Raw genomic sequence first — 27201 nt, 5'->3', positions numbered from 1 at the left:
TTTCATTTTTGGCTAAACAATTCCTTTAACAGGAAGCTTGTGTATCTAATTTAAATTCTGTGAAGGGATTACCATTAGTGACTGTAATGTCCTCCAGATCTGACACAGTGTTGACCACAACCTGGCATTGCCCCAGGTCTGGAGATTTCCAAAGAGCATTGTTAGAGTTTGCACCTAGAAAACTGTTGGGAGAGAAGGGTGAGACTGTCACAGTCGATAAACCTATCAAACCATGAATTATTTGGATCACTTCCCCCCATTAACTTGTTAATGAATTAAATTGTTCAGAGCCGCTTGACTCCAAGATACACAACATTATATAATGCTGTTCAGGTTCGGGTTTAAAACCTGCTCATCCATTTTATGGCTGTAAATAAACCTTGAACGACTGAAACATCATGGAAACACAAGAGATTGCTTTCCCTCTGCAATGAAATCGATCATACAAACAGTTCTGACATTAATGATACTACTATATGGAACATACATGTGATTAATTGGTTTACAGCAGCCCCTTCAAATATTAAATCAGACGCTTCCTCTTTTTAGAGTTAGTGATTAGGAACAATAACCCAGTGGAGTGTCAAAAGATTTACAGGCTGTCCATCAATGTCTCATTAAGTAGAACAGACAGGCAACTATGAACTGGAATTGTTAAATGATTTAATGCAATTATTATCATTTGATTAAAGATGAAGTGTGTAATTTCCGTGCCACACCAAATGTACTTGTAATTGGCTGTTTGAGACGTTGGCTCAACTGTTCCTGGAAGAACGCTTTCCAGAATTTTTGCAAATTGAGAAAATTGAATGTTCCCTTTAAAGTTTTCCATAATCAATGTTTGTGTAAGTAAGGGAAAGAATTCTTAAAACTTTTGAAAATAATGTTTCATGACTTAATAGGAGCATAGGAGAACGTTCTTAGAATATTAATTAGTTCGATGGGAATGCTGGGAATTATTTTTGCATTTATGTCTGGTGCTGCTAGTCATACAGAAATTACATTCTTTATCGTTAAGCGTCATATATTTTGGTTTGGTTTGTATCACGCAGATACAAAAAATATTTAAAATATATTTCTTTAAAAAAGTATGAAGGAATTTCGAACATCAATTCTATTTAGGTAAAAGTGAACATTTTCAAGAGAGGCTCTTACCATTGTCTATATGCTGTCTTTTCAGGGTTTCCCACACAGGAAAGCGAAACGATGAGCTGAACCCCAAACTGGGGCCATTTGAAAAGCCCATGCCTGGTGTGATGGTTGTGCTCAGGGCATGGCTCTTTTTTTAGAGAAGAAGAAAGATATACATTCAGACAACTCTGTGTGTGGTTACAGAATTCAATAATGTAATTAAATTCCTCAGTCCATATTACAATGAAAGAGAGGTATGAAGTATTGAGAATGAATCATGATCTGATCCTCCCATCATCTGGTCAGATGCAGCACATACCAATATAAGAAATGAAAATGTCCTCGGGTTGGGCATATAAGAATACTGCTCCACTGCTGTATGGTTTCTCCAGAAGTCTGTCAATCAGGTTTATTGTCTCTGTGATGTTTGAGGAAGTTTTTACCTGGGCATGAAAGACACAGCTATGGCTGGGAACAAGCCATATCAGATAACCCCATTAAAACACATTGTATGTTCACGACAATTATTGTTCACTATTGTTTACTTTTCTTCAACTGCTGTCTTGTAATGAACATCTTACCTTGTTACTAAAAGCAGGGATTGCTGCCAGACAAATGAGCAAGATAACAGGATATATATTATACAAGATAACTCACACACACATACATATATATATATATATACTTTTTTTATTTTAATGTCCATTTTATATATATACTTTTTTTATTTTAATGTTCATTTTAGTAGAAAAAAATGAAAATTGCTGTTAATATCTGGAAGCATGTACCTTTCTATCCAGTTTAAATGACTTTGTTTCCACACTGCAAACACAAATCAGACATGCATGTTAAACAAATTCTACAGTGTGTCTTGTGGTTTGGTCTGTTCTCTGCAAAATCAACAAGACTGACTGACCTTTGTTTTCGTGCATGTGTTGAGGAAGTCAAGATTTTTAAGTGCAACACGTCTATTCCTTTACTAGAAAGAGTTTCATGAAGCTGTAGTGATGATAAAAAACATCTGTGATGTGATACTGATGCTGAGATGTAGTACTTTTTTCCAGTTTGACATGCAACACATTTGGATAATTTTAGGTTTTCTTGGTTTAATATCTTACCCAGGTTGTAATTATGTTCTCAGGGTCATCAGAGCATATGATATTCACACTGACATTGACATTGAAATAACTTTCTATATACACGACAGAGAGATATTGTTAAATAAGCCATACTTTGCAAAAGAAGTAATTGCACATAGAATATGTTTTTTTTTTAACACAAACAAAAAGTAAATTCTTGACCTGATATGTTTCCTTCAGGTGAAATAGTAGAAGAGCATGCAGTTGTATTTAATGTAAGACTTGTTGTGGAAGATAAAGCAGTTGTTTCTTTGATTGTCGTGGAACTTCCTGCCAAGGTTGTTTCCATTAATGCTGTGGAGGTAGTGACTGTTGAAAAAAATGAAGAGATAAACATCTAAAGAATCCTGGGTTAATCTTAAATTGCATATATGCATGTTACAGTCCATAAGAGAGAAACTGATACATAGTTGCTGTACAGACTTCTTGCTGTTTCTGTTAAGGATGAAACAACTTCTGTTGTTGTCACTTGATTGGGTGTTGTGCCTGTTGTTTTTGCAGTAGTGATAATTTCAGTAGTTGTAGAAGTCCGCTGAGGAATTGTGGTTGTTGGTGTTTCAGTTGTACGAGGCAAAGACTCAGTCACTGTTATGGGTGGGTTTGTGTCTGGGTCTGGCAAGAGATCATCTATAGAGTAAAAAAATTAAAATAAATAAAAACATTAATAAATGTACTGGTATTTGTTAGCTACACCAGAAACATGCTTGACTTTGCTAAAGGACGAATTTGTGGTTTGTATGGAAATTATGATATTTTTGTTTTCTACTTAATTTTTTAAAGCATCTTATCCATCCTGGATCTGACTTACCAAGAGTATATATGAAGATGAAGTTAGCATCTGTATGTATTTCGTAGTGGTCAATTTTGTAACGCTTGGCGAGGATCTCAGTGAGTTCATCCTGTATTCGTCCTACATCAGCACTAGGAGTCACATTCAGGCGAGCCAAGCAGTCAAACCTACAAAGATACATAAGGATGACATTATCAAACATTTCTCAAATTTGTAATTGTAATTTTAAAATTGATCATTAATAATGCATGTTTTTTTCTCCATGAAAAAGTAAATAAATATGCCAAAACCAATAAATTAAGGGAAAATTATTTTAGAATGGAGAAAAGAAGCAACTGAGAAGTGATCCTCACTGGCTGAGTCCAGGACTGGTTGCCCACAGTTGCATGGTTCCCCCCTGAAAAGAGACATTTATCTTGTTAGTTTGATGAGTATGTTTCATGATTTTTAATTTTATACAGATCTATACAGTCTTAAACGAATACTTCACCCAAAAATAAAACATTTGTTGAATGTCATCAGAACAGATTTGGAAAGATTTAGCAATATATCACATGCTCACCAATGGATACTCTGCAGTGAATGGGTGCCGTCAGAATGAGATTAAAACATCACAATAATCCACTAGTAACCCACACGACTCCAGTCCATCAATTCATGTTTTGTGAAGTGAAAAGCTATGCTTTTGTAAGAATCATGATTTAGATATTTTTTTACTTTAAATTGTTCCTTTTAGCCAAAATCCATAAGTTTCCTCATCTAGTGAAAAAAAAAATCCATTCCCTGTTGTCCTCTCACATCAAAATCCACCAACATATTCGTTTAGAACAAACATGGACAGTTTTTGATGTAAACAGTGCTTGACCTGTGCACATTTATCTTCTGATTCAGATGAGACATTTTTTTCAATGAAGAAAGCAATATGGAGAGAGGACTCTTATTTTAGCTGGAAGCAATAGAAAAATGTCTTAATGATAGATTTGTTTCACACAAACAAACACGCATCTTTTCACTTCATAAGACGTGCTGTGATATAATGCAACATTTCTCAAAATCTGTTCTGATGAAGAAGCATACTCATCTACACCTTGGATGGCCTGGAGGTAAATACATTTTCTGCAGATTTTTATTTTTGGGTGAACTATTTGGGTGAACTATGTAACTGACGCACCTTTGCATTTCCACTGGAGCGTGTAAGAACGCTGTTGAAAGATAACATGATTAAATTTGGATTCTGGCCTGAAAAATTTGAATATATTTATAAAGTTATTAAAAGGTCTTACCTTCCTAAAGGAAACACTTTGACTTTATACAAATATATGGATGTCGGCCCCAATTTGAACTGTTCTAATGCTTGTGTCAACTTGGAGAGGAAACATATACAAATATTATTGACATTTTGTCTTGGTAGTAGCAGCAGTAAAAATTCAATGTGTGTTTTCTATAGCTCACCCACTGACGTGCAACTTCTTGAGCATCGCAATTGTTTGTTTTGTTTCCATCTTCACGAAGGATGACAAGCACTAATTTTACTTCATAATAGCGCCAGTCTGCAACAAGAGGAAATTGTGTCAGATATAAAAGAGTCCAATAAAGGGAACATATACAAGGGAACTATTTTTTGAAAGCATTAAGAGTTACAAATTCCTTTTTGTGGCCCTATTATATGCTTCATAAACTGTAGTCTAACACAAAACTAACCTAGCATTAAAAATAGAGGATAGACAGTAGGCCTATTGCCACACCTGTGAGGTGGATGGATTATCTCGGCAAAGGAGAAGTGCTCACTAACACAAATTTAGACAGATTTGTGAACAATATTTGAGAGAAATAGGCCTTTTGTGTACATAGAAAAAGTCTTAGATCTTTGAGTTCAGCTCATGAAAAATGGGGGCAAAAACAAAAGTGTTGCTTTTATAATTTTGTTCAGTGTAATTAGTGATAATGTTCGGTTGAATGTATTTCCTTTTCTCAGATGAAATGGACTTCATATGTAACTTTGGCTCTCTAGCGGTTAAAAAATGAAGTTGCATTCGTCTTGTGGAAGAATTCATTGTTTGGTTGTGCTTTCCTTTTGATATTTATTTACATTGCCAAAAAAATAAAGAAAAGTCACACTAATCTTGGTTTTAAACTGTATTTTGATATGTTTGTGAAAATTGCAAATCTTATAATTATATAGAAAATAATATAAAAAAAAAATTGTAAAGAGTTTTAAAGTATTTTTTGTACTCTGCCATATCCAGTGGCATTGTTAACAATTTTTGTGTGTATATTTGTGTCCCTTACCGCACTTTTGCGTAACGTCTTGTATAGGCTTACAGTCCGGGGCTTTGTTCCAGATTCGTTCCTCCCAGTGCAGAATATCCCCATCAGTGCAGGCCATCTCAGATATGTCTTGAGCGCTGCGTACTCGTCCCCACACCCTGAACAAACTTAAGCTGCCCTTCAGTTCAGTGCCCGTCTCTATGCTTATCTTGCTCTTCACTAACTCGTGGTCCACAGCTAAAGTCAGAGTACCACCGGCAGCCACGCTACAGCAGTGAGGGTGCAGAACTGTTCCTTTAGGCTGTGGTTTTAGTTCTACTTTGCTTCCATTGACATAGACTTTTGGCCCAGTCATGGAGCTGGACCAGGTCATGCAAACTGAATGCCAGTTGTCCAAGGACACCACTGAAGATTTGCTCCAGACCCTTCCAAACATTATGATTTGGAGGTCTGATCCCTTTCCCCTCAGCCCAAGCTCTATGAGTGTCTTATTAGGGTGCCGGTACGTGAACGCAGTCCAGTGTGAATTGCTGAGCTTCCTTTTTATGTTCACACACACACTGAGCTCATTCAGGGCAGGGATTTTGTGTTCATTTTTCAGCATCCAGTAACTACAGTCCTTCTTCATGAAATCCACCTCCTTCCCCCACAAACTGGCAGCATTTACTGATCCTCAGGTGTAGAAAAAAGAAATTTGCAAAACATATTTTAGCATATTATCCCTTTAGGGATTTGATCCCTTCAATCAAATTTTTTATATACCAAACAAACAAAGCTCAAATATGTATGGAGTAACTAAGATTCCCAATTTTGAAACGTATGTTATAATTTGTGAATGTTAAAATATTTTGCACAACAATAATACCTCCATCCTTCAATGCTATTATACATAGAATGAGGAAGATGAATAAGGCCTGAACCAGTTTATTGCGTTTTTCCATTCTCCACCTACAAGAAATAGTAATAATAATAAGTAAACATTAATTAAAAGTTGTGTTGTGCATATAACACATATCACACATTACAAAAATATTAAAAAACGAAGCAGAAAATTGGTTTTGCTTTTATATTATATAGTTTAAAACAGTATCAAGCTCCAGTGCAAACATAGGGTTAAAATAATTTCTGATTGTACTTCTCTCAGAAAAAAGGAACAAAACTGTCACCCTTACAAAAGGTATAAAGATGTTAACTTTTGGTGTTAATATGTAGTTTTAAAGTACTAATATTTGCCATTATGTTACTAATGCGTAGCATTTAGGTAAATGAGGTACAAAGATGTACCCTTTAGCTTTTGTATCCCAGTGCTTTCTAGTTTTTTCTGAGTGTTGAATAATATTCTGATTTGTAGATAAATTTAATAAATGTATCTATTAAAAATGAAAGTACTTGTAAATTATTCAATACTTTTTCACTATGAAGTCACAAAAAATATCAGATGTAGTAGAATCCAAATCCAAAATGAAATAATAGAATTACTCACTGCATTCAGCATCTGCTACTGTCAAATTTCCAAAATGGTAATTTCTTCATTCAAGAGAGTAACTGTTTTTGAACATGTATGTTGATGTGAAAGGAATGACTATGAGAGAGATCTTGTTAAAAAAGTCCCCCTGTCATCCTTTTGGGTTATTCATTAAGCTCATCAATCATTCACTTATTCAGATTAGCCATGACATATACTGTGTCAACCAATGACTGTGTACATATGCACACCATCTTCATAAAGCAGCTATATGATCAGTCAGTATAGCTGTTATATGATTAGCAAACAACAGGTGCAACTTTAAGTATTTTTACAGTTTCTGGACAGTTTACTCTGAAATCACCAACTTCATAAAATGAAACAGGCCTACAATAAAGTAGGCTAAAGACATTATCTGGTGCTGAAATGCCTACTTTGATCAACTTTCATACTGATTAAGACAATATGCTCTTGAACTCGTCAATGCATGAGTACATTGGTAAGTTCTGAAATTTAAAACACAAGAAAAAGTAAAAACTATACTTTAAAATATACCTTAAAGTATTATGGATTCTGATTGGCTGTCATTGTTTTTATCATTCATAAGCTGGGAAAACGATGTCGTTCCCCTGTGTTGTTATTGTTATAGTTGAATGGGGACACCTCTATTCTCATAAGTGATTATTAAAACGTTTTAGTTATTGTTGTCATTATTGTATGTTTTGTTGAAAATGTATACTTTTTATTGATTTATTTATGGCAACATTGTAATACAAAAGAATATTCAATACAATAACCATTTTTTCTACAGTATGTTTTCAAAAAATGATCAAAACATCTTTTGGAGGACTTTAAATTTGGGGTAATTTACTGGTTCTGTGAAATATTGTGCCACTAGATGTCGCAGCTGTATGTAAAAACACGGCATTTAACGAATGCAAATGACAGAATCCTAACTTCATTTTTTTCTAGATGTCGCTGTTTTCTGAAATAACACACAACATTTAAAGAGCACAAAGGACAGACTCCCAACTTTATTTTTCTCAGATCATACAAAGGCAAATAAAATAACATAATTGTCATGTTAATTACAGTAAGGAGAATTTGTTAGTAAGGAAACAAAAGCTACACATTTTAATTTTTTTCCAGTATGGGTTTTTTTATACGAAAATGACAAAATGTACAATTAGTATTTCAAATCCCAAGAAAGCAGACTAAAATATACAGAAACACATAGTACTAAAAAGTTCAGTGTCCATGATTACAAGCTGTTAAATATTTAAAAAAGATCAAACCAAAGCTTAATTTTGAAACATTATTTGAAACACAGATGTACCAGTAATACGTCTCAAACGGCAGACCTTTTTATACGAAAATGACAAAATGTACAATTAGTATTTCAAATCCCAAGAAAGCAGACTAAAATATACAGAAACACATAGTACTAAAAAGTTCAGTGTCCATGATTACAAGCTGTTAAATATTTAAAAAAGATCAAACCAAAGCTTAATTTTGAAACATTTGAAACACAGATGTACCAGTAATACGTCTCAAACGGCAGACTTCACCTTCTTAATACACACTTCTTTTCATTATCCATCTTTCATCCTGTCTTACTATCTTTCCTGAGACAAATGCACCTTTGGAAAGAGAGAGGATACGCTTTCCCATCAAAGCCTCTAGGTAAACGTAACGTTCCTCACAGGGAATATCAAACTCCCTTCATAAAGAAGCCAGAACCAACATAACAGAAGCCTTTGTCAATACTTCAGCATATTTATGTGGGACTTTTGTATAAATTCAAATGAATGCTGATATTTTTCTAAAGTAATCTCACTCTTCTGCGTCTCCACGGTCATCAGGCGCTTACAGTTTCTTGGAGCAGTCAGAGCAGTATATGTCTCCATTGTGAGCTACAAAGCGCTTTTCTGCCAGGTTGAGGGAGCACTTCTTACAGTTAAAGCAGTAATCGTGCCAAGAGCCACCTTCATAGTTCACAACATTCGTAGCCTTGCCAAATCCTGAGGGATGAGAAAAGGTAGATTTATTTGTCACTTGAGTTCAAGTCAAATACAGAACTTTTAACAAGAATAATGAACGTCAGTGCATATGTGTGTGTGTATTCAAACCTGTAATGGGATTCTGGCAGCCACTGCATTTCTTGGCCACAGTGCTTTTGTAGCAGTCCACACAGTAGACCTTTTCCTCATGGGAGGTGAAGCGGGTGCCAGCCAGGGGCTTTCGGCAGGAGGAGCACACAAAGCACTCAGAATGCCACGGCTGGTCCTGGTAATTCACACCTCCTGTGGTAATGGGCTGGAGGAAGAGAGCCAAAACATGTGGAAACAATAGACTGAAGCAATGTGTAATGGTCATTTTTTTTTAATCAAAAAAATTTATCTATTTTATAAAATCACTTGTTTTGTATTCACAAAATATATAGTAACCTACAACTTTAAAAGTAATAATTAACAAAAATCCATTTATTTGTACTATAGCTCTCACCTTCTTACAGCAAGCGCATTGTTTGGCAAATTTCTTCTCGTGGCAAGGGCCGCAGTAGATGTTGTTGTTCTTTGTTATGAAACTTTTGGAGCCGATTGGCTTTTGACACTGATAGCAGATGAAACACTCATCATGCCATGAGTTGCCTTTGTATTCCACATTCTCAGTGCCTGGAAAGGAACACAGGAAAGGAAAATGGAAAACAGTCTGTGACACAGACTCCAAGGCCCTCTATTGTCAAAAAGGCCCCTCAAGATATTTCTGGAACTTCTGCTGTAATGTTTGTTTACAGAAACCAGGAGTGGCAATAGCCTATATTAAATAAAATAAAATAATTATAAATAACTCAAATAATTTAAAGTTTCAGTAACTGAATTTTCGTCAGAGTTTACACTTTTACATGAATGAATTATTTTTCTATAAAAATATATAATATTATTTATTATATATTCTAATATATATATATATATATATATATACATATATATATATGAATGTGTGTGTGTGTGTATATATATATATATATATGTGTGTGTGTGTGTATATATAATTTTATAATATATATTATAAAAAAATCTATTTAAATTATATTAATTATATTTTTTACATTTATTTTTATTATTAATTAATTTAGTTGATTCTCCTATATTTTGAGTGTAGAAATCCTTGCTCTAGTTGAGCAAATGAATTAGATAAGTATAATATCAGTTTATAATATAATATAATAAAATGATGTATTAACATGTACTATATATATATAAATCTATTTTATATCTATATATACATTTATACATATACAGCACAAGGTGTAGAGACTATCTGTCCTCTACCTGCCAGTATGGGCTTGTAGCAGCCATGGCAGCGAGGGGCATCCTCACGTGAGCTACATGTCCCACACAGGATCCTGTCATCCTTGGAGGTGAAAGACTCCTTGGCCAGATTCTTATAGCACTTCGCACATCGGAAACAATCCGAGTGCCAGTACCGGCCCTTATGGTGAAGCTCCTACACAGACAGCAGCCAAAAATGAGAGATGTACACACTTGATATAATACAATTTAACTTCAACAATATTTGTGAAAGTATTTCAATATAAATATAAACCACCGTTCAAAAAAAGTTTACATAAAAGTTACATAATATGTCTTTCAAATAAATGCACAAGAATTAGATATTTTAAAATATATTTAAATAGAAAACTTAAATAGTAAACATGTTAATAATATTTACAATATTACTGTCTTCCTATATTTTAATGGTATTTTAAGGGGTAGTGTGTATATTTATTTTTAATTGATTAATTAGTGATAGTGAAAAGATTACTGTAATAGATTACTGAAGGTGTGAAACTTTCTCTAAACTATCATTAAACTAGCATTATCACTGAACTATTATTATTATGACATGGGCCAGAGCGCAAAGTCAGCGACACCAAAGCAGAGAGATATTTCAGCGTTGGTTTTATGGCATTTTAACTGCTAAACCACCCATGGAAAAAACGTCTCGGGTTACGAGTGTAACCATAGTTCCCCGAGAGGGAATGAGACACTACGTCCCTTAGGGGACACTTTAGGGAATGCCATCAGCATGACCGGTGTCTAAAAAGTGTTTAAAACACTCCAATCCATTGGACCACACTCCGCATTAGCGGAGCACCCGGAAGTATAAGAAATGCTTGTAATGCACATCCACAACTTCTTTGTCTGAAGGAGACGTGACACAGGCAGGCCCTAGGCATGGCAAGGGGACACAGTGTCTCGTTCCCTCTCGGGGAACCATGGTTACATGTGTAACCCGAGATGTTCCCCTTCAAGGGAACTCACACTGCATCCCCTAGTGGACACTATGGGGAACGAAATACCCACTACGCCATGCATTGCCTGTCCACCTGGTGAGAGAGCACCAAAAATAGTGGCAAACATACACCAATTTAAAAAGGGGGCACTTTTGTCTTCAAGCTGATGGCATTCCCTAAAGTGTCCCCGAGGGGACGCAGTGTTGAAGTCCCTTGAAGGGGAACAAACATACAGCTCCTGATATGACATGTTACCTTGGAGTCGGTGCTGATTGGGCGTCGACATTCCATGCAGGTGTTGGTGCAGAACTTGTCAAAGCATCGCACGCAAACTTGTTTCTCGTCTTTCCTCACAAACTTCTTTCCACTGAGGTCTTCGCGACAGTAAAAACAGTTGGAACGACCTGCCATAGTCACCCAATAGACCCTGTGAAAAGTTGTGAGAAATAATAACAGCGATTACCTCTTTGTGCTCATAAAATTTGGTCATAAAAATAGGCCTACATCATGATGTATAAATGCAGAAAAAGAAATAGATCTTGTTTTAGCACGTCTCACACCCCTCACTGTTCAGAGTTTCCTCAGGAAACCGTGAGTGAGGACATTTATTGATAAGAGAGTGTTTGTTCTGTTTTCCCTGAGGCGGAGGTACCAAATTGCTTTAAGTTACGTAACCATAGGTAACAGCAAACAGCACATGTTTTTTATTGTCCTCCGGTCTTATCTTCATCTGATAGCGGTTCAGTTCAGCTGTAAAGCGGGTTAGCAGACTGCCAGACGGGATGAAAGACCTTCTTTCAGTATGATAAATCTAATTGGTAATAATAAAACTGCACATTCATTACACACATTCATACCTAAATCTAATGATGTCATGAACAAACGTAGGAAGTATAATAAAAATTTAATTTGTTATGAGATATTCGATTATAAACATACCGGATCACATTGCAACGAGTGCCTGGTTTGAATTACTTATTGTTTCATTCGCCAAACCAAATCGTCATTGGGAACTTTCCCATGTAGTCATTAAAAATGAAAGCTGGTTACCAAACATTTCTTGGGAATAAAATATTAACTTTTGTGCAACTGCTTCAAACAAATATGTGCGTGTTTTCTAGCATGCGGGCACACATTTGATCGTGTTTATTTTTTTTTCTATATAAGTGCAGAAGTATGTCTGGTATGCATGTGGTGAAATGAGGAATGTTAACAGTTCTTTGATAATGTTTGAATAGGGAACCTCTCATTCACTTCTTGAAACATTTTGCATTGAGCTTACATACTGTATCTGGTTAATTATTTAGCATGCATCAGATTTGAACACTTTCCAGGTGGGTTGTCTGTCAACTAGCCTAACTAATGGCTGTGGTATGACATATTTTACTGGTCTTCACAAAGTCCCAAAGGTTAAGGAAAAATAATGTGTCTACTTTCCTGTCTCCTTTGCAAATGTGAACTCTAAACTAATCCTTTATTGGAAGGAAGCTGGTAGATCCCAAAGTTTCAAATGAAACTGAGCAAGTTGGCCTATATAGTCCATAAATAAGTTTGGCTCAAGTTGTCAAATATCACTGCCAAAACCAGAATCACAGACCTGTTTTTCTGTGTCGTGTATAGTTAGTTTGAGTCCGCTGTACCGACCCAATGGTCCTATTAACACGTCTAAAACCAAACCTCCCATCCATGCTTGTTTTAGACAAGCAGAAGTATTGTTTTATGGACACACGAGAAGTATTTGAACAGTAATGAGGTTTAAATATGCTAGATACTGTTACAGGACTTGACATAAGCGCTCTTGTTTTCCCGAAAGTTTGAAGACTTCTGAAATGTGCTGTTCATGATAAGTTTTTTTTTTCAGTTCTGTGTTTCCTGGTCGGTTAACTTTAATAACAGACCCGATAGACATTAAGGGATCAAATTTTAGATAAGTTCTAACAGTCATGCTCACCAAAGCTCAAAGATCACCGGCTCATACTTTTTTCAAATTTGATTTATGGTGTTTTTATGGGACAGTCAACAGAGGACAGGGCCTGGATTCATAAAACATTTTTAAGGATACAATTTTTCTTAACTACTATTTACTTCTTAATTTCTAGATGGGGAAAAGTTAAATATTTTGTTTTTCTGAAAAGACTTATAAGAGAAAAGAGAATATTTATATATTTAGATATCTTTATTTGTATTTTTTTTCAGATTTCTCTTCTTGAAAATAATGAAAGGGAGACATTCATTCTTGTTATTTTTAATATTTTACTATTATTTTTACTACTTTTACTTTTTACTATTATTTATTGGTATTATGAAATTTTTCTTATTTTTATTAATTAATAATAATTTTGTAAAGATTCAGAGTTCATTATATAGAATAAAAGTGGGGCATTTATATTATTATTATACATATTTTTTCATCATTATTATTTTTCCTTAACTATAATACTTTATTTCTTTAGAAGATTTTCATAAATCGTCCCAAATTCAATCTCATGTCACCCACATATGCACATGTGCTAACCACTAGACTACAGCTCCATTCATATGGTTATAATTAACAGCAAACAGTTTCATTAAAACAAATAAAGAGCAAATAAGGGAACCTGCTAAATGGGTCACAGATAAGCGTGAATGGGGGCATTTTTATAGACGCTGATGTAATGGCGAACTGACAGACCCCTGTTTTAGTCAAATATTTAATGTGATCTCCAGGGAGATGGCAGACTGTTGAGACTGGAATCTGGTTTCAGGATGACCTCATGCACCAGCATCTGGAACACACAGTCGGGCGAGCATAGCAGCCAAAGCAAACGAGGGGAAGAATCGGAACAGTCACGCTGCTTGCGACCTATTGGTTGATGCGATATGAGGCAACTGGAGAGCCTGTGAGACTTCAGCTGAAGAGAAAAATAATATGGTGATACTGATCATGTTTTTTTCCTCCTTTATGCTGCTTTTGCGTGCATTTAGCAAGTTATTTTTCTTCGCAGACTCATAAAAGGGTGTGGTGCATATGATGAAGGCGACCAAATTAGAAGCTGGGCTATGACATCACTTGCTGGTTTAGTTCAAAACATCCCTTTTACAGTAATTACTGCATCTGAAAACCACACACGAACGCACTTGTGCATATGCTCTAACCCAAACAGGGAAACATATGTTGGAAGTACTGTTTTTTTTTCATGCATTTTATGGCACAAATGGTCCTGTTTAGCCAACGTGGGTCATCTGAATTGGGTGTGGTAATGGAATCAACCCTGTTATACAGCTGGGAAAATTGAGGGGGTCTTGGCAGAGTGTTGTGTTGGCATGATCTATATGCTGAGGAATGTGGTGAAAGCTTGGAAACAGGAAGCCTGTGAAACAGCGGTAAGAAGAACAGGCGAGACGGCTGGCCAGCGGCGTAACCATAGTACTCTTGATCTGCACTCCTAAATACACTTTCACAAAGAGGGAACTCAAACAAGACTACCGTCCCTCTCTAGGCAAGTGGGGTTAATCTGGGGCCACATTTTAACCACCATATAATTATCCTGTTTATAATGTTTATAATGTAACCTATTGTTAGTGTCAGGTCAGGTTACTTATTACATGGCATTCTGGAATATTTCATTTGGTCACAGCATTCATTTGGTCTGCGGTCAAATATTTTTTGTGCAGCAGTCGGATTCCGGAATCTTCTCCATAGGGGAATTTATTTTTGACCAACGAGGCTGTTAATTCATGGTATATGCTTTTGTTGAAGCCACCAGTGTGCATTATTTCAACATATTTTTTTAAATATTATTATTGAAATGCAGAATTCAGAATTCATGACTCTAAAAAAATCTCCACCAATCAGAAAATCGAAACAAATGAATCACACAAAAAGAGCTCTTTAGCGTCAACCCACTCCCATGAACCTGCCCTATAAAACTACTTAGATATTTGTATAGCTATGCCTATTATGCAATAAACATATACATTTTTTCTATATACATAATCAACATATCAATATTTCTATATTTTCTCCATTTGATTATGTCATTTGCAATGCTTTATGGGATTGTAGTTCTTTCCCTCAATAAAGCTGTTAAGTACACGGCCTTGTGTGGTACCTTTGTTTTTTTTGTCTGATTTTCAAATACTTTTTTGTTTTAAATTAAATTTTGTAATGTTGTGATTGTGATTCGTAGCTGGTTGGTTTGGTTCTTGGCTTGTAACTCTTTAATGAAGGCTTTTTAAAATCCCTATGGGAAAAATACTAGCGAAAGCAAGGCTGCTGAAAAAAATGGATGGGCATTTAGAAAATATCTGAATTCAAAAGACTGACCGATCAGAAAATTCCAGAGTTATTTAAAGTCCATATTCTGTTACACCAAATACACAAAATAATGATCTTTAAAAAAGCATGATATGACCCCTTTAAAAAAAAATCAGTCCTATGATGTAAATATCAAGTTTAAAACCCAAAGCAAACAATTTGCCAGTAATATTTGTTGTAGCACTCATTGATATCCATCTGCTGTTGTATGTTTATTCTAATACAAAGAGCAGTAGGATACAAAAAACAGAGAATCCCCGAGTTCTTAAATGTTTCAACATATGAATTTGAAAAGGCCCCAACAAGCAAAAATGGTGAGGAAATGAATCACTTTTCATCTGACATGAAAGGAACGGCAAATGCTTTACAGGTCCCCACTGTGCTCTTTGTACCAGGAGAGCAACATCATTTCACGAATGCAAAACTGGATCTGTATGGTCCAGTTTTGAGATATTGATGGTCCATGTCAAATGTTTTTGAGAATAGTTTTGTATTTCCTAAAAAGACCCTTTGTTACAATTGCAAAGGTATTATTAAATAAGTAGTTCACCCAAAAATGAAAATGACCCTCAGGTCATACATGAGTTTGTTTCTTCATTAGAACAGATTTAAATAAATAGACTCCAATCTATTAATTAAACATCTTGTAAAAAGAAAAGCTTCCATAATTAAGTTGTTTTAACTTTAAACTGTCACTTATGGACCAAATATGAGTCCATAATCCATGTTGTAATAAAAAAGTCCATCCCCTGTTGTCCCCTCACATCAAAATCCACAGACATATTTCTTTAGAACTGTTTTGGACTGTTTTTGCTTTTAAATGGTGATTGATCTGTGCATATTTCTCTCCTGGTTCAGACGAGACAACATTTCACTGAAGAAAGCAATTTTATACATAAAGGATTTATATTTTATCTGGAAGCAATGGTTTGAAGTGAAAAAGTCTTAATGATGGATTTGTTTCTTACAAACATGCACCTTTTCACTTCACAAGACATTAATTGAAGGACTTGTGTGGATTAGTTGTGGATTATTGTGATGTTTTCATCAGCTGTTTGGACTCTCATTCTAGCGGCACCCATTCACTGCAGAGGATCCATTGGTGAGCAAGTGATGTAAAGCTACATTTCTCCAAATCTGTTCCGAGGACAAAACAAACTCATCTACAAGTTGGATAGCCTGAAGGTGACTACATTTTAAGCAAATTTTCATTTTTGGGTAAACTAACCTTTAGCCTTTTAAGGAGGTTTCATGCAACTGGCTCCTGATTTGTCAGTCCTGAGTGACTCAAACACATGAGACCGTCCATGTGCCCTTGACACAATACAATACTTGTCTTGTGGTATGTACAGGGAGTTTGGTTCCTTTGTTTAAATGTGCATTAAATCAACACCATATATTCCATTGTTATTCATTTATGAACTGTGTGCAAAAACACATTTGCATATTAATCACCTTAGAAATAATCACACTGAATTCACTGAATCTGTTACCTTCAGCCAGCAAGAAGTGTCCAAATGGGAAAAGGCATAGAAACTAAAAAACGTATGCCAGACATGGTATGATAGCCTATAATTTTTCTGTGTATTTTACTTCCTCGGAATGTGCACCGGATAATGACAGGGAATTATGGACATCAAAGACAGATATCAGATATTTTATATCACTCTCATGGGGTGAATTCCTTCCTGTACATAATTTAGACACAAACTGTCCAGCAGAGTCTCTCACCCCATCAGTCTATGTGGCTAGATCTTTGGAGTGAAAATCTTTAATAAGAAACAGATTTCAGAGGCTGAAAGAACATGCAGAAAATCCCTGCAGCCAACGCCCCATCTTAAACTTACTGTACTTACATCAATGCACTTCATATTCAGACTCCCACACTGCTACAATATCAATGAGGTTAATCAAAATAGCATACTGCACATGTAGAAGGTAGAAAGGTAGAAATTTGATTGGCCAGATTAAATATTAGGCTAAACAGCAAAAGCCAGTTTAAAAAAACAGTTTAAAAACTTAAAAAAGACAGCAGTAATGAGAGATGTTTGTTATTACTTAATGGCAGGTGAAATAAATTCCTGTTGATCATACAAACACCAAACACCAAACTTATTAGAATTTTCTAAAATCTAAAAATATTTTTAATATGATTATTATTATTTATTTACTTTAATATAAAACATTATTTTGCCTCTTTTTATGTCTCTGTTTTCTGATGTTTCCTAGGCACAGGTCTTTGCATGTCAGCAGAGAACCAAGTCCCAGTGATTCTGGATGTTGCGCAATTTTGATTAACATATCCTGTTAAGAAAACGTAAATTTCGCTGACTGAGCTTTTTACCGTTGAGAAAGTTTAACTTACCCTTTCTGGGGTACACGGTGTTCTAAGTGTCCTGTCCACTGCCGCCACAGCAAAGTATAAAATGTTTTGCACTTGGTCCGGTTTTGCGTTGGTTAGTTGTAGAGAAGTCTTAGCTCATAAATATCAATTAGGTCATGATAACGTTCATCGGTGGACTTCCAATGGCTAAGGCGTTCTTATAAATATTAATTATGCATTTCTGACGCTGTACAGTTGCCATCCAATTACGAAGATTTGGCTCATGAATATTAAGAAGCTTTACATAGTAGTATTCATAAATCTACGAGATGTGACGACGGGAAGGACGCGCAACGTTTTATTATTCCTTGCAAAGCAATCAAATTAAGATCCGGTAGTTTCACTCTGTGAAACAGGAGCACTTTCCTTTATGACAAAGGGATTTAAAGTCAATTTTGTAAGATTTTAAATCTCCTTTTGGAGATGGAATGCATTCGTTTGAGTCACAATCTTCAAGTATGTTCAAGCAAAATTGCGACTAGCAATATTTACCGGATGTCAGAATATATTTTAAACAAATGAATCAATGAAGAAAATTACTGCACTCAAATCATTTTCAACACTGGCTTAAAAAGTACATCAAATCTCATTTATTAGAGGATCAATGGGTGTGGAACAGTAACACAACTCTTTCAAATAAGTCACTTTTCCTATGTATTATTAAATCTCTTTGTCATAAGTAAATGTTAATGAGGTAATGATGAGTCAGACAGCACAGTACAAACACCAGATTACCAGACATAGGCACTTATTTATAAAAAATTATCCACACTGAGCCACAAGTTATGTATGACTTTGAAATGATCAATCTGGACACATTAATGCATTCACAATAGATGCAGACATTCAGTCTGATCTAAACACTACTCAAACAGAAAATGTGTTTAGAATCTTTTATGACACATTTGACCAGTAAGGATTTTTTTGGGGAGAAATTAGGAACAGGAGGATTAGCAACCACAACCATTGTACACCAGTGTCTTGACAAATAAATCAATATATATATGGCACAATATAATAAAACAGTAAAAGCATAATCATTTAACTTAATATCTGTGAAAGAAAGCGTCACATAGAGGGCAAGAGGTCAGCAGCTGTCTGGCAGGCTTAGACTCGGTGGCGCAGAGGGTCCGACAGGGGCGGGGATGGCGGAGGAGGAGGGAATGACGTCAGGGGGTCTGGAGGCTCATCTGTGGGGAGAACCAGACGGGTGCCTCCGAACACAAGCTCCCTGTCGAGAGGATCGTCTGAGGTTCCTGCTAGTGAGTAAAGCCCAGCCTGGCTGGTGGGCATGCCATGGGCATCCGTGCTGACCGTCATGTCACTGTACATCAAACTGCTGCCATCATTCAGAATCAGCTCTGTGTCCTCATCATGCAACTGACCGGCATTCTAGCAGAAGGGGACAGAAAACCCATGATTTGCACTCCTGTATTCTGATTACACTCCTATGTTCATATGATTTTACACATTTCTACACTGTAGTATGAGCCAACAGCAGCTGAATGTGTTCATAGGTTTACCTCATAGGCTTGCGAGCTGGTGAGACAGCGTGCTATTGGACCACAGCAGGCCGGCAGAGTGGAAGTGAGAGGAGGCCCACTGTGAGTGAGGAAGGGTTTTAAATAACTGGAACACTTCGTTAAGGATTAAAAGTATACTACTCCTATTTATTATTAATTACACTAAAAGAAGTCTCTTATGCTTGCCAAGGCTACATTTAAAAAATACAGATAAAAATAAAAAATACAGTAAACAGCAATATTGTAAAATAGTATGACAATTTAAAATAATTGTTTTCTAATTGAATAGTTTATAAAATGTAATTCACTCCTGTGATGGTAAAGCTGAATTTTCAGCATCATTACTCCAGTCTTCAGTGTCACATGATTCTTCAGAAATAATTCTATTATGCTAATTTGCTGCTCAAGTAAGTTATTATCAATGTTGAAAACAGCTGCTTAATATTTTTGTGGAAACCGTGATACATTTTTCTCAGGATCTCAGAAATAATGTTTTGTAACAAATGATTTAACTGTCACTTTTGATCAATTTAATGCATTCAATTTTATGAATATAAAGTTAAAAAAAATTATAATAAATGTCTTTACTGTCACACTCAATGAATACATATAATTACATAATCTGCACATTTATTATATTTTGCACGTTTACCATTTTGACCATGTCATGCAGTGACATTTATTTCTCACTTTTTCATAATTTATTTATATATTGTATGCCTATTTATAGTTCAGGCTTGGACGCTCACTGTATTTCATCAGCATTGTACCTGCACTTTGCACAATGACAATAAAGCTGAAATTGAATAGAATAATAATAATAATAAATTATGAGAATCATCATAATCATTTCATTTGCAAGTTTTGTCAAAATATTTAGTTTAAGGTTTCCCCCTGGGGGTTTGTGAAGGAATTGCAGGGGGTTCATGAGTTTATGAAAAGCTAGCGATTAAAACAAAAACCTTAAAAAAAAAACATTTCACAAATAAAACAATAAATCAAAAAAAACGTACTAAAAAATAAAATATATTTGTTTACCTGCATGTCATGTGACCATTAACTCACATGTGGTGTTAAATTATTTAAACATTTACTTAAAAACTCATACTCAGGCTGACAAAACATTGAGTATTCCTGTACTAGTGAAACACAGATGGAAAAATCAAAGTTTGATGTAAATTTTACTGCTGATCATGAGCAGGGTGCTGTTTAAAATGCTGCACTGAAGACATACTGCTGGAGATGTAAAATATATTACGGTTGCCTAAGTTTGTCTAATCTAATATGTAGGGTGTATGGTCAAAAAACATTCTGATTTATAAATAAATCATGTATAATGGACAATTTAAATGTTGATACAGCTAGGCAGAACTACTGAAGGATACTTGTGGTCAAAAGTGTACCACAGTCTGAACGGCCAGGCGCTCTCATGCTTGGTATTTCTTTGTGTCATCCCATCCGGTGCTGTGACCTATATGAGCAGAGAGAAAAACACAAGACAAGAGAGGTAATGTAGTCTGTTATACTACCCTTATGATTCAGATTTGTACAGTAAATATTTGAACGTTAAACAGTGTTTTTCTGATATCAACTGTTGCATATTGAGCAGACATGAGTAGAACTTACCGAATTATCTTGATCTGTGTCCACTCCCACTCTGTGGAAAGATAATGTGATTTAAGCAAAAGACAATGAAAGAAAGACATCATTTGCTTTCAGAATGTAACCGAGACTCACCTAATCTGCATGAGTGACAGCATGGGGGTCGTCCCACCACCACAGACCCACACAGTGAAGAAAACGATCAGTAGGGTGGTGGAAAACATCATCTGCCTGGCGTAAGTTGCAGTGTCCCTAATTGAGAGGGCAAAGGTCATTGCCCCTCGAAGCCCTGTGAGGTCAGCATGACATCATCACCAACAGAAAAAAGGACATTACGCACTTCAAATGTCTCTGATTGCTGCAGGTATTACCTGAAAACATCATGACATGCTGGAAATTGGAGGCGATTTTATTCTTGCGGCCCAAGTTTAACAGGAAAGACAAGGGGTAGATGTTAGCCGCCCTGCCGAGAAATATGGCCAGCTAAAACGAAAGCCACAGTCAAGGATAATGTGTGAATGTTTATCTGTACACAATTCATGAGTACAGCACAAACACACTGCTACAAAAGGATACAAATGCACCTATGATGAAGAAGGGATTGAACACATGGTGCTGGAAGGAGAAAAGTGTCAAGCCCATATAAGAGAAGATGAAGTTTTCAGCCAGGAAATCAAGAAGCTCAAACAACTGTTGGGGAAACGGAGGAAAATACTATCATTATACAAATCTTTAAAGGTGGGGTAAGTGATTTTTCAAAAACGCTTTAGAAAACTGATTCGGGCTGACTAGCAAAACAAACTTGTAGCCAATCAGCAGTAAGGGGCGTGTCTACTCATGATGTGGAGGAGAGAGCGTTCAGTGCACAGGACGGACATTACAAATGTCAACATTGGCTACCAGAAATCGCTTGCCCCACCTTTAACACAGAAAACAGAGAATTCTTCAACCGTGAGACGTCCCATTAAAACATAAACAATTTGTATAGTTGTTTGTATGTTACCTGTTTGGATCTACTCTTCGATTCAGCAGAAAGGTTGTTGTATGTATAGTGAGCTTGAGTAATGCCACAGAAGAGCACTGCAACCACACCTAAACACAGACACAAACATAAAATGTAAATATTATTACAATGTTTTGTATTAATTTATTCATGTGGTGGCAAATCTGAATGTTTAGCAGTCATTACTCCAGTCTTCAGTCACATGATCCTTCAGAAATAATTCTAATATGCTGATTTGCTGCTTAAGAAATCTTACTATTATTTTCAAAACGGTTTTTGCAGTTTAATATTTTTGTGGAAACCGTGAAACATCAGTTCTTTTAAATTGTAATAATATTTCACAATATTACTGTTTTTTTGATCAAATCAATGCAGTCTATTGAGCAACTTATTCCACGATTAACCAATTAGAATAAAGTATTCCTGCAATAATAAAGCAATTTAGAGACGCCACCTGTCTGCATAAACTAACAGTATGACTTTTTCCATGATATTATATACAACATATATGATATATCTATCATAGTGTTGCCATAGTTACCTGTGAAGCTGCAAGCCTCAGCCAATAGGAACGTACTCCAGGACATGAGGAAGAAAAGGGCTGTTTCCAGCAAGGGGAAATCTCTCAGCTTGGTGAACTTTGTGACCTAAATAGAAGCACATATTAATAGAGAAACTACCTTAGACAGGTTTAAACTGATTGTTTTGGCTAGTTTATGTGAATTAAATAATAATAATTATATATACTGTATATATATATATATATATATATATATATACCAGAGCTGTCATGACTCCAGTTGCAGCCCCCATTGCAAAAGACCCACTGAAAACTCCCAGAAAGACACCCAGTGACTTGAGCAGGGCACTGCCGTCAAATGTGTGACGATTGTCTCCCTCAGGCTGGTATGCCACTATTGATCTGTTAGTAGGTGAGAAAGACAATATCTTCTTCATATTGAAATAAGACATTTCACGACTGAACATGCTAACCATACACAGTAAAGCTTGTACGCTTAAAATATCTCAACATATACAACGTTATATATACCGTTCAAAAGTTTGGGCTCAGCTTTATGAAGGCAATTAATAGTTTTATTCAGCAAGTAGTGCTGGGTGGTATACCGGTTCATACCGAATGCCGGTGTTTATTTTTGTTATGATATGAATTTTTAAAATACCGCAATACCGGTGTACGTCGCTTAATCGTGTTTAGTCACTATTTAGTGTGGTATTTTTTGACAATATTCACTCATCATGACAGTAATATAGGGCATTCGAAGTCAATATACTGCAGTATTTCCTCTCTCCATCAGTCGAAAATATGGTTAACACCCGGTCACGCATGAAAAAAAAAATACCGTCATGTACCGTGAAACCGGTATAATTTTGAAAAATACCGTGATATAAATTTTTGGTCATACCGCCCAGCACTATCAGCAAGGATGCATTAAATTGATCAAAAGTGACAGTAAAGACATTTATGACACTGAAAACTATAGTAATGATGCTGAAAATCCACAGGAACAAACTACAATTTAACATATATTTTTAAAAAGTTATTTTAAATTGTAATAATATTTCACAATGTTACTGTTTTTAGTGTATTTTTGATCAAATGAATGCAGTCTAGGTGGGCATAAGAGTCTTCTTTCAGAAACATTAAAAAAATCTTACTGCCCCCTAACTTTTGAAAGGTAGTCAAAATCCTGTTTAATCTTGAACTATTAAAAATAAATAATCATAGGATGAGATTATGTGAACACAGGAATCAACCCTGAGGACCTCAAATGAAAGTGTGTGTGTGTGTGTGTGTATTTTTACACATAAGGATGTGCACTTACGATGACAGGATGATGGCCACAGCATCATTGAGGACACTCTCACCGAACATTAGCGCGTAGAGATCTACGTCGACTTTCAGCTCATTGAAAATGGCCAGAACAGTCACTGTAAGTAATTTAAACTTGTGATGACTCTGATTTTGGCTATAAATCAATCAATAGTTTAATATTTTAAATATAAGCTATATAAGATAAAATTTATAGTAACAACAATACCTGGATCTGTAGCAGATACAATAGCACCGAAGAAAAGGCAGTCAGTGAAAAAGAAATCCCCTCCAAGCTGACCGATGACTTTCATAAACACCACACAGCCGTACATCACCAACCTGCACAGAACAACAAAATGAATTATATAATATATAATATTAAATTTATATTTTTTATGACAAAGCTTCTTTCAGAAAAATCATCACTCACCCTGTAACAAAGCATGATGTCAATGTGCCCACAAAGGCATAGGAGAGGATAGACCCCAAATTTCTGAAAAAATGCCTCTGATAATTTAAATGAATAAAGAAATTATTACTAAAATGAATGAACACAGCTCAGCCACATTAGTAATTGATATGAGACAGAATTTCTAATAAAACAAGCTTTTCTTTCAGACTTTCTGTATCTTGTGAAATTTTTTAAATCATTTTCTTACTCGTTTGAGACTGTATCCCGCATGAAAGATGATGGGTGGCAGCAAAATGTTGAAGAAAACCTCAGGATCAAAAGTAACCTAGAAGCAGATTTGCAGGGGTGAGAACAAAATGATGTACCCTAAAATACAGTTTTGGCATTCAGTAGTAGGAAAGAACTATATTAAGAATAACAGGTAAGACATTTTTTGTTATTTTAGAGCAGGGGTGCCCAAACTCGGTCCTGGAGGGCCGGTGTCCTGCAGAGTTTAGATCCAACCCCAATTAGACACGCCTGAACCAGCTAATCAAGCTCTTACTAGGCATACTACAAACCTCCAGGCAGGTGTGTTGAGGCAGGTTGGAGCTAAACTCTGCAGGACATCGGCCCTCCAGGACCGAGTTTGGGCACCTCTCTTTTAGAGTGTTTAACAGCAGTACCTTCCTGAGCATCTCTGCATTTGGCACATCATGGCCCTTGCTGTCCCGGACCTCTCCTTTCAGGCTGTACTCGTAGAATCGGCCGCTCACGTTCACCAGTACGGTGGTGGGACTGCTGTTCATGGCACAAGTCAGGGTGACGTCATTTAAGTCTTGAGGCAAATGGACCCCAAAGCGCAGAATTATACCCACAAACAAACCTGAGGACAGAAAACATGTATTTCAAATATAGTTTTAATACACAGCATGCTACACAAATCACATACACAGAAATAGCAAAAGCAGTTGTCAAGCTACCAGTACAAATAAATACCATGGTAATCACAGTTTCTCCTAGAATACCTGTTATTGTTACAAAAGTAAAATGGTAGTAATGTGGCGTTAGCCACCACTGCCAATGAAAAATACATAAATAAAAATAAATAACAAAATGTCAGAAATTAAATTAAATGTATTAAAATATATAAATTAAGATTTATAACTATGATTTAAATTTAGAATTATTTATTACACAAACTGCATTGAAACTGATTTATATGTATTAAATTGATTAAAATATATAAATTAATTCTTATAATTATTATTTCAATTTAGATTTATAAGAATTTATTACACAATTAAATTAAACTCTGACTTATACTGTATGTATAATGTACTAAAGTATACAAATTAAGACCAATATTTTTATATTTCAAATTTAGATTAAGTATTTATTACGCCCATATATTATATATTTTCCCATATTAGTGGCTACAGTATGTGAAACTAAACTATGGTTATCATGGTAATTTCTTGAGACAAAACACATTATTGAACAGATCAACAAGTATTTTGAGAACATGCAGTGAGTTCATGCACAATATTTCTGGTGCCCACCTACACAAGGTTTCCTGAATGTGAACTTGAATATTGATTATATTAAATAATTCTCACCATAAATCATAGCCAAACCCGTCTCATGTAGGAACCTGAAGCGGCGGTGTTTGAAGAGCCATATCGTGAGGATAGTGAGTGTGAGTAACATGATGAATATGAGCAGATTGGCGCTGTCCTGCCTGTGGCTCTCCTCCGCTTTCCTCTCCGTCACCACGTTCACCATCTCCGTGTTCTCAGCCAGACTAATGACAGCAAAACACATCAGGCACAGTAAACGGGGGAGCATAAAAGCCCTTGAGACGGAGGCGCGTCTCCTTTGGCATCCTGTCATGGCTGTGTTTGCGAGAGCCGGATCCGCTGTTCAGTTCAGCGCTGTGGTGATGGTGATAGATAGGAATCACGGTGATCTATTTACCTTCTCATAACGGTGTGAAGACAGCGGCAACAGACTTGACCGAATATCCCGCTTGACCGGAAGTGGGAGATTACAAGATAAAGGCTCTGAATCTGATATGATTTGTCCCTCTTAATATTAATAAATCTCGGCAAAATAGGGCCTAAACTCGTTAAAACGTTAAAACGATTCTTTCATAAATAAATTAAAGCTGAAATAAAATATGTTAGATTCTAAAGTTAAAATTAGAAATGTTGTAATTGTCAACTAATTGAAATAAAAGTTGAATTACTAAAATTACTATTATTAGCAATTACAAAAAACAAACAAACACTAGTAAAGAAAATATAATAAAATAAAACATAAAAATAAAGCTAATTAAAAATATTAATACACACTACATAAATAATACTAAAACAATTGACAGTAAAGGTGTTTTAACCCTCAAATATAGTAGGAGCTTAATTTTTAAAAACTATTTTCTAATTATTGCAACCTTATTAGTAAAATGTATTAAAAATGTACAGGTTAAACCCTTAATTTATGTGATTTTGCTTATTTTATTAAATAAACATTTAATAAACATTAGAATTAAATATTGTTTATGCAATTAAAAGTAAAGCTACTTTGAGCAGCTGCCTCTTTAAATATTTTATCATATGTAATATTATCTGATGCAGACAATAATTAATAACATTATGCTTCATGTTGAATTACATTTATTATTGCATACATACAACATCAATTGCTCCATACATAAATGTGCACTTTTGGTATGCACTTTACTTACAGATCGAGTACTCGTTACGGAATTGCAGTTTTGTGGTTTGTGTATACATACATATAAAGTTAATACCACAGACTTCTGTTTACTACTGGGCTAAAAGCTACAAAGGAACGTTGCCTTCACAAAGGAGTTAATTCCTATAAAACCTTGCTTCTCATCAACAACTGGATAGCAATGTCAGGTTCAACGCTTTCATTACATACACCTGAAGAAATTCTAATGCCTTTGAAATGTCAAGTGGTTACATTGTGTTCATCAGTCATCAAAAGAAATATATATGTATATGTATGTATGTATATATATACACACACACACACACACACACACACACA

The 27201-nt window shown here is 35.5% G+C and overlaps 3 protein-coding genes across 4 annotated transcripts; all 3 read right to left on the bottom strand.

The window, feature by feature from the left end:
* Positions 1–25: 25 nt before the first annotated feature.
* On the bottom strand, positions 26–4286 carry LOC107718781 (uncharacterized). Its single transcript, XM_016526008.1, has 12 exons — positions 4232–4286; positions 3414–3457; positions 3079–3227; positions 2694–2897; positions 2433–2579; positions 2250–2323; positions 2048–2130; positions 1920–1953; positions 1713–1735; positions 1451–1599; positions 1156–1279; positions 26–182 (listed from the first exon to the last, which is right to left on the bottom strand). Exons 1-12 carry the CDS (start codon positions 4277–4279, stop codon positions 26–28), a joined length of 1236 nt encoding a protein of 411 aa, XP_016381494.1. The 5' UTR covers positions 4280–4286.
* Positions 4287–7939: 3653 nt separating this feature from the next.
* Positions 7940–17857, bottom strand: LOC107718794 (four and a half LIM domains protein 1-like). 2 transcript variants are annotated; one of them, XR_001637447.1, is made up of 7 exons: positions 17756–17857; positions 11349–11520; positions 10129–10303; positions 9299–9468; positions 8923–9109; positions 8357–8814; positions 7940–8154 (listed from the first exon to the last, which is right to left on the bottom strand). XR_001637447.1 is itself a non-coding variant. In XM_016526021.1 (6 exons), the coding sequence occupies exons 2-6, from the start codon at positions 11502–11504 to the stop codon at positions 8660–8662; spliced, it is 843 nt and encodes a 280-aa protein (XP_016381507.1). In that variant the 5' UTR covers positions 11505–11520; positions 17756–17857; the 3' UTR covers positions 8221–8659. The 2 variants fall into 2 exon arrangements, 1 of the variants encoding a protein (XP_016381507.1); XM_016526021.1 differs by lacking the exon at positions 7940–8154 and having other exon boundaries at positions 8221–8814.
* A 797-nt stretch (positions 17858–18654) lies between these two features.
* On the bottom strand, positions 18655–26159 carry LOC107718745 (sodium/hydrogen exchanger 6-like). Its single transcript, XM_016525967.1, has 16 exons — positions 25746–26159; positions 24813–25012; positions 24395–24472; positions 24166–24242; positions 23962–24074; positions 23746–23851; positions 22682–22823; positions 22443–22548; positions 21902–21990; positions 21475–21588; positions 21270–21381; positions 21034–21187; positions 20923–20953; positions 20682–20767; positions 19297–19402; positions 18655–19165 (listed from the first exon to the last, which is right to left on the bottom strand). The coding sequence occupies exons 1-16, from the start codon at positions 26017–26019 to the stop codon at positions 18881–18883; spliced, it is 2073 nt and encodes a 690-aa protein (XP_016381453.1). The 5' UTR covers positions 26020–26159; the 3' UTR covers positions 18655–18880.
* Positions 26160–27201: the final 1042 nt, after the last annotated feature.

This window comes from Sinocyclocheilus rhinocerous, unplaced genomic scaffold, assembly GCF_001515625.1.
Source record: "Sinocyclocheilus rhinocerous isolate Xijiao unplaced genomic scaffold, SAMN03320098_v1.1 scaffold1655, whole genome shotgun sequence".
In the NCBI taxonomy this organism is placed as follows: domain Eukaryota; kingdom Metazoa; phylum Chordata; class Actinopteri; order Cypriniformes; family Cyprinidae; genus Sinocyclocheilus; species Sinocyclocheilus rhinocerous.
This window is presented reverse-complemented; position numbering and strand designations above follow the sequence as displayed.

Bases quoted from the DNA above. Each gene is read 5' to 3' on its own strand.
- LOC107718745 (XM_016525967.1), bottom strand. From the start codon at position 26,019: ATGACAGGATGCCAAAGGAGACGCGCCTCCGTCTCAAGGGCTTTTATG. The intron at 24,075-24,165 runs GTGAGTGATGAT...TGTTCTGTGCAG, and splicing joins ACATCATGCTTTGTTACAGG to GTTGGTGATGTACGGCTGTG. The intron at 21,188-21,269 runs GTAATACCTGCA...CTGACCTCACAG, and splicing joins GCATGTCATGATGTTTTCAG to GGCTTCGAGGGGCAATGACC.
- LOC107718794 (XM_016526021.1), bottom strand. From the start codon at position 11,504: ATGGCAGGTCGTTCCAACTGTTTTTACTGTCGCGAAGACCTCAGTGGA. The intron at 9,469-10,128 runs GTAGAGGACAGA...GTTCCTTTCCAG, and splicing joins CTACAAGCCCATACTGGCAG to GCACTGAGAATGTGGAATAC. The intron at 8,815-8,922 runs GTTTGAATACAC...CTCATCCCTCAG, and splicing joins CTGCCAGAATCCCATTACAG to GATTTGGCAAGGCTACGAAT.
- LOC107718781 (XM_016526008.1), bottom strand. From the start codon at position 4,279: ATGTTATCTTTCAACAGCGTTCTTACACGCTCCAGTGGAAATGCAAAG. The intron at 1,736-1,919 runs GTACATGCTTCC...TTTGTCTGGCAG, and splicing joins CATTTAAACTGGATAGAAAG to CAATCCCTGCTTTTAGTAAC. The intron at 183-1,155 runs GTAAGAGCCTCT...CTCTCCCAACAG, and splicing joins AAGACAGCATATAGACAATG to TTTTCTAGGTGCAAACTCTA.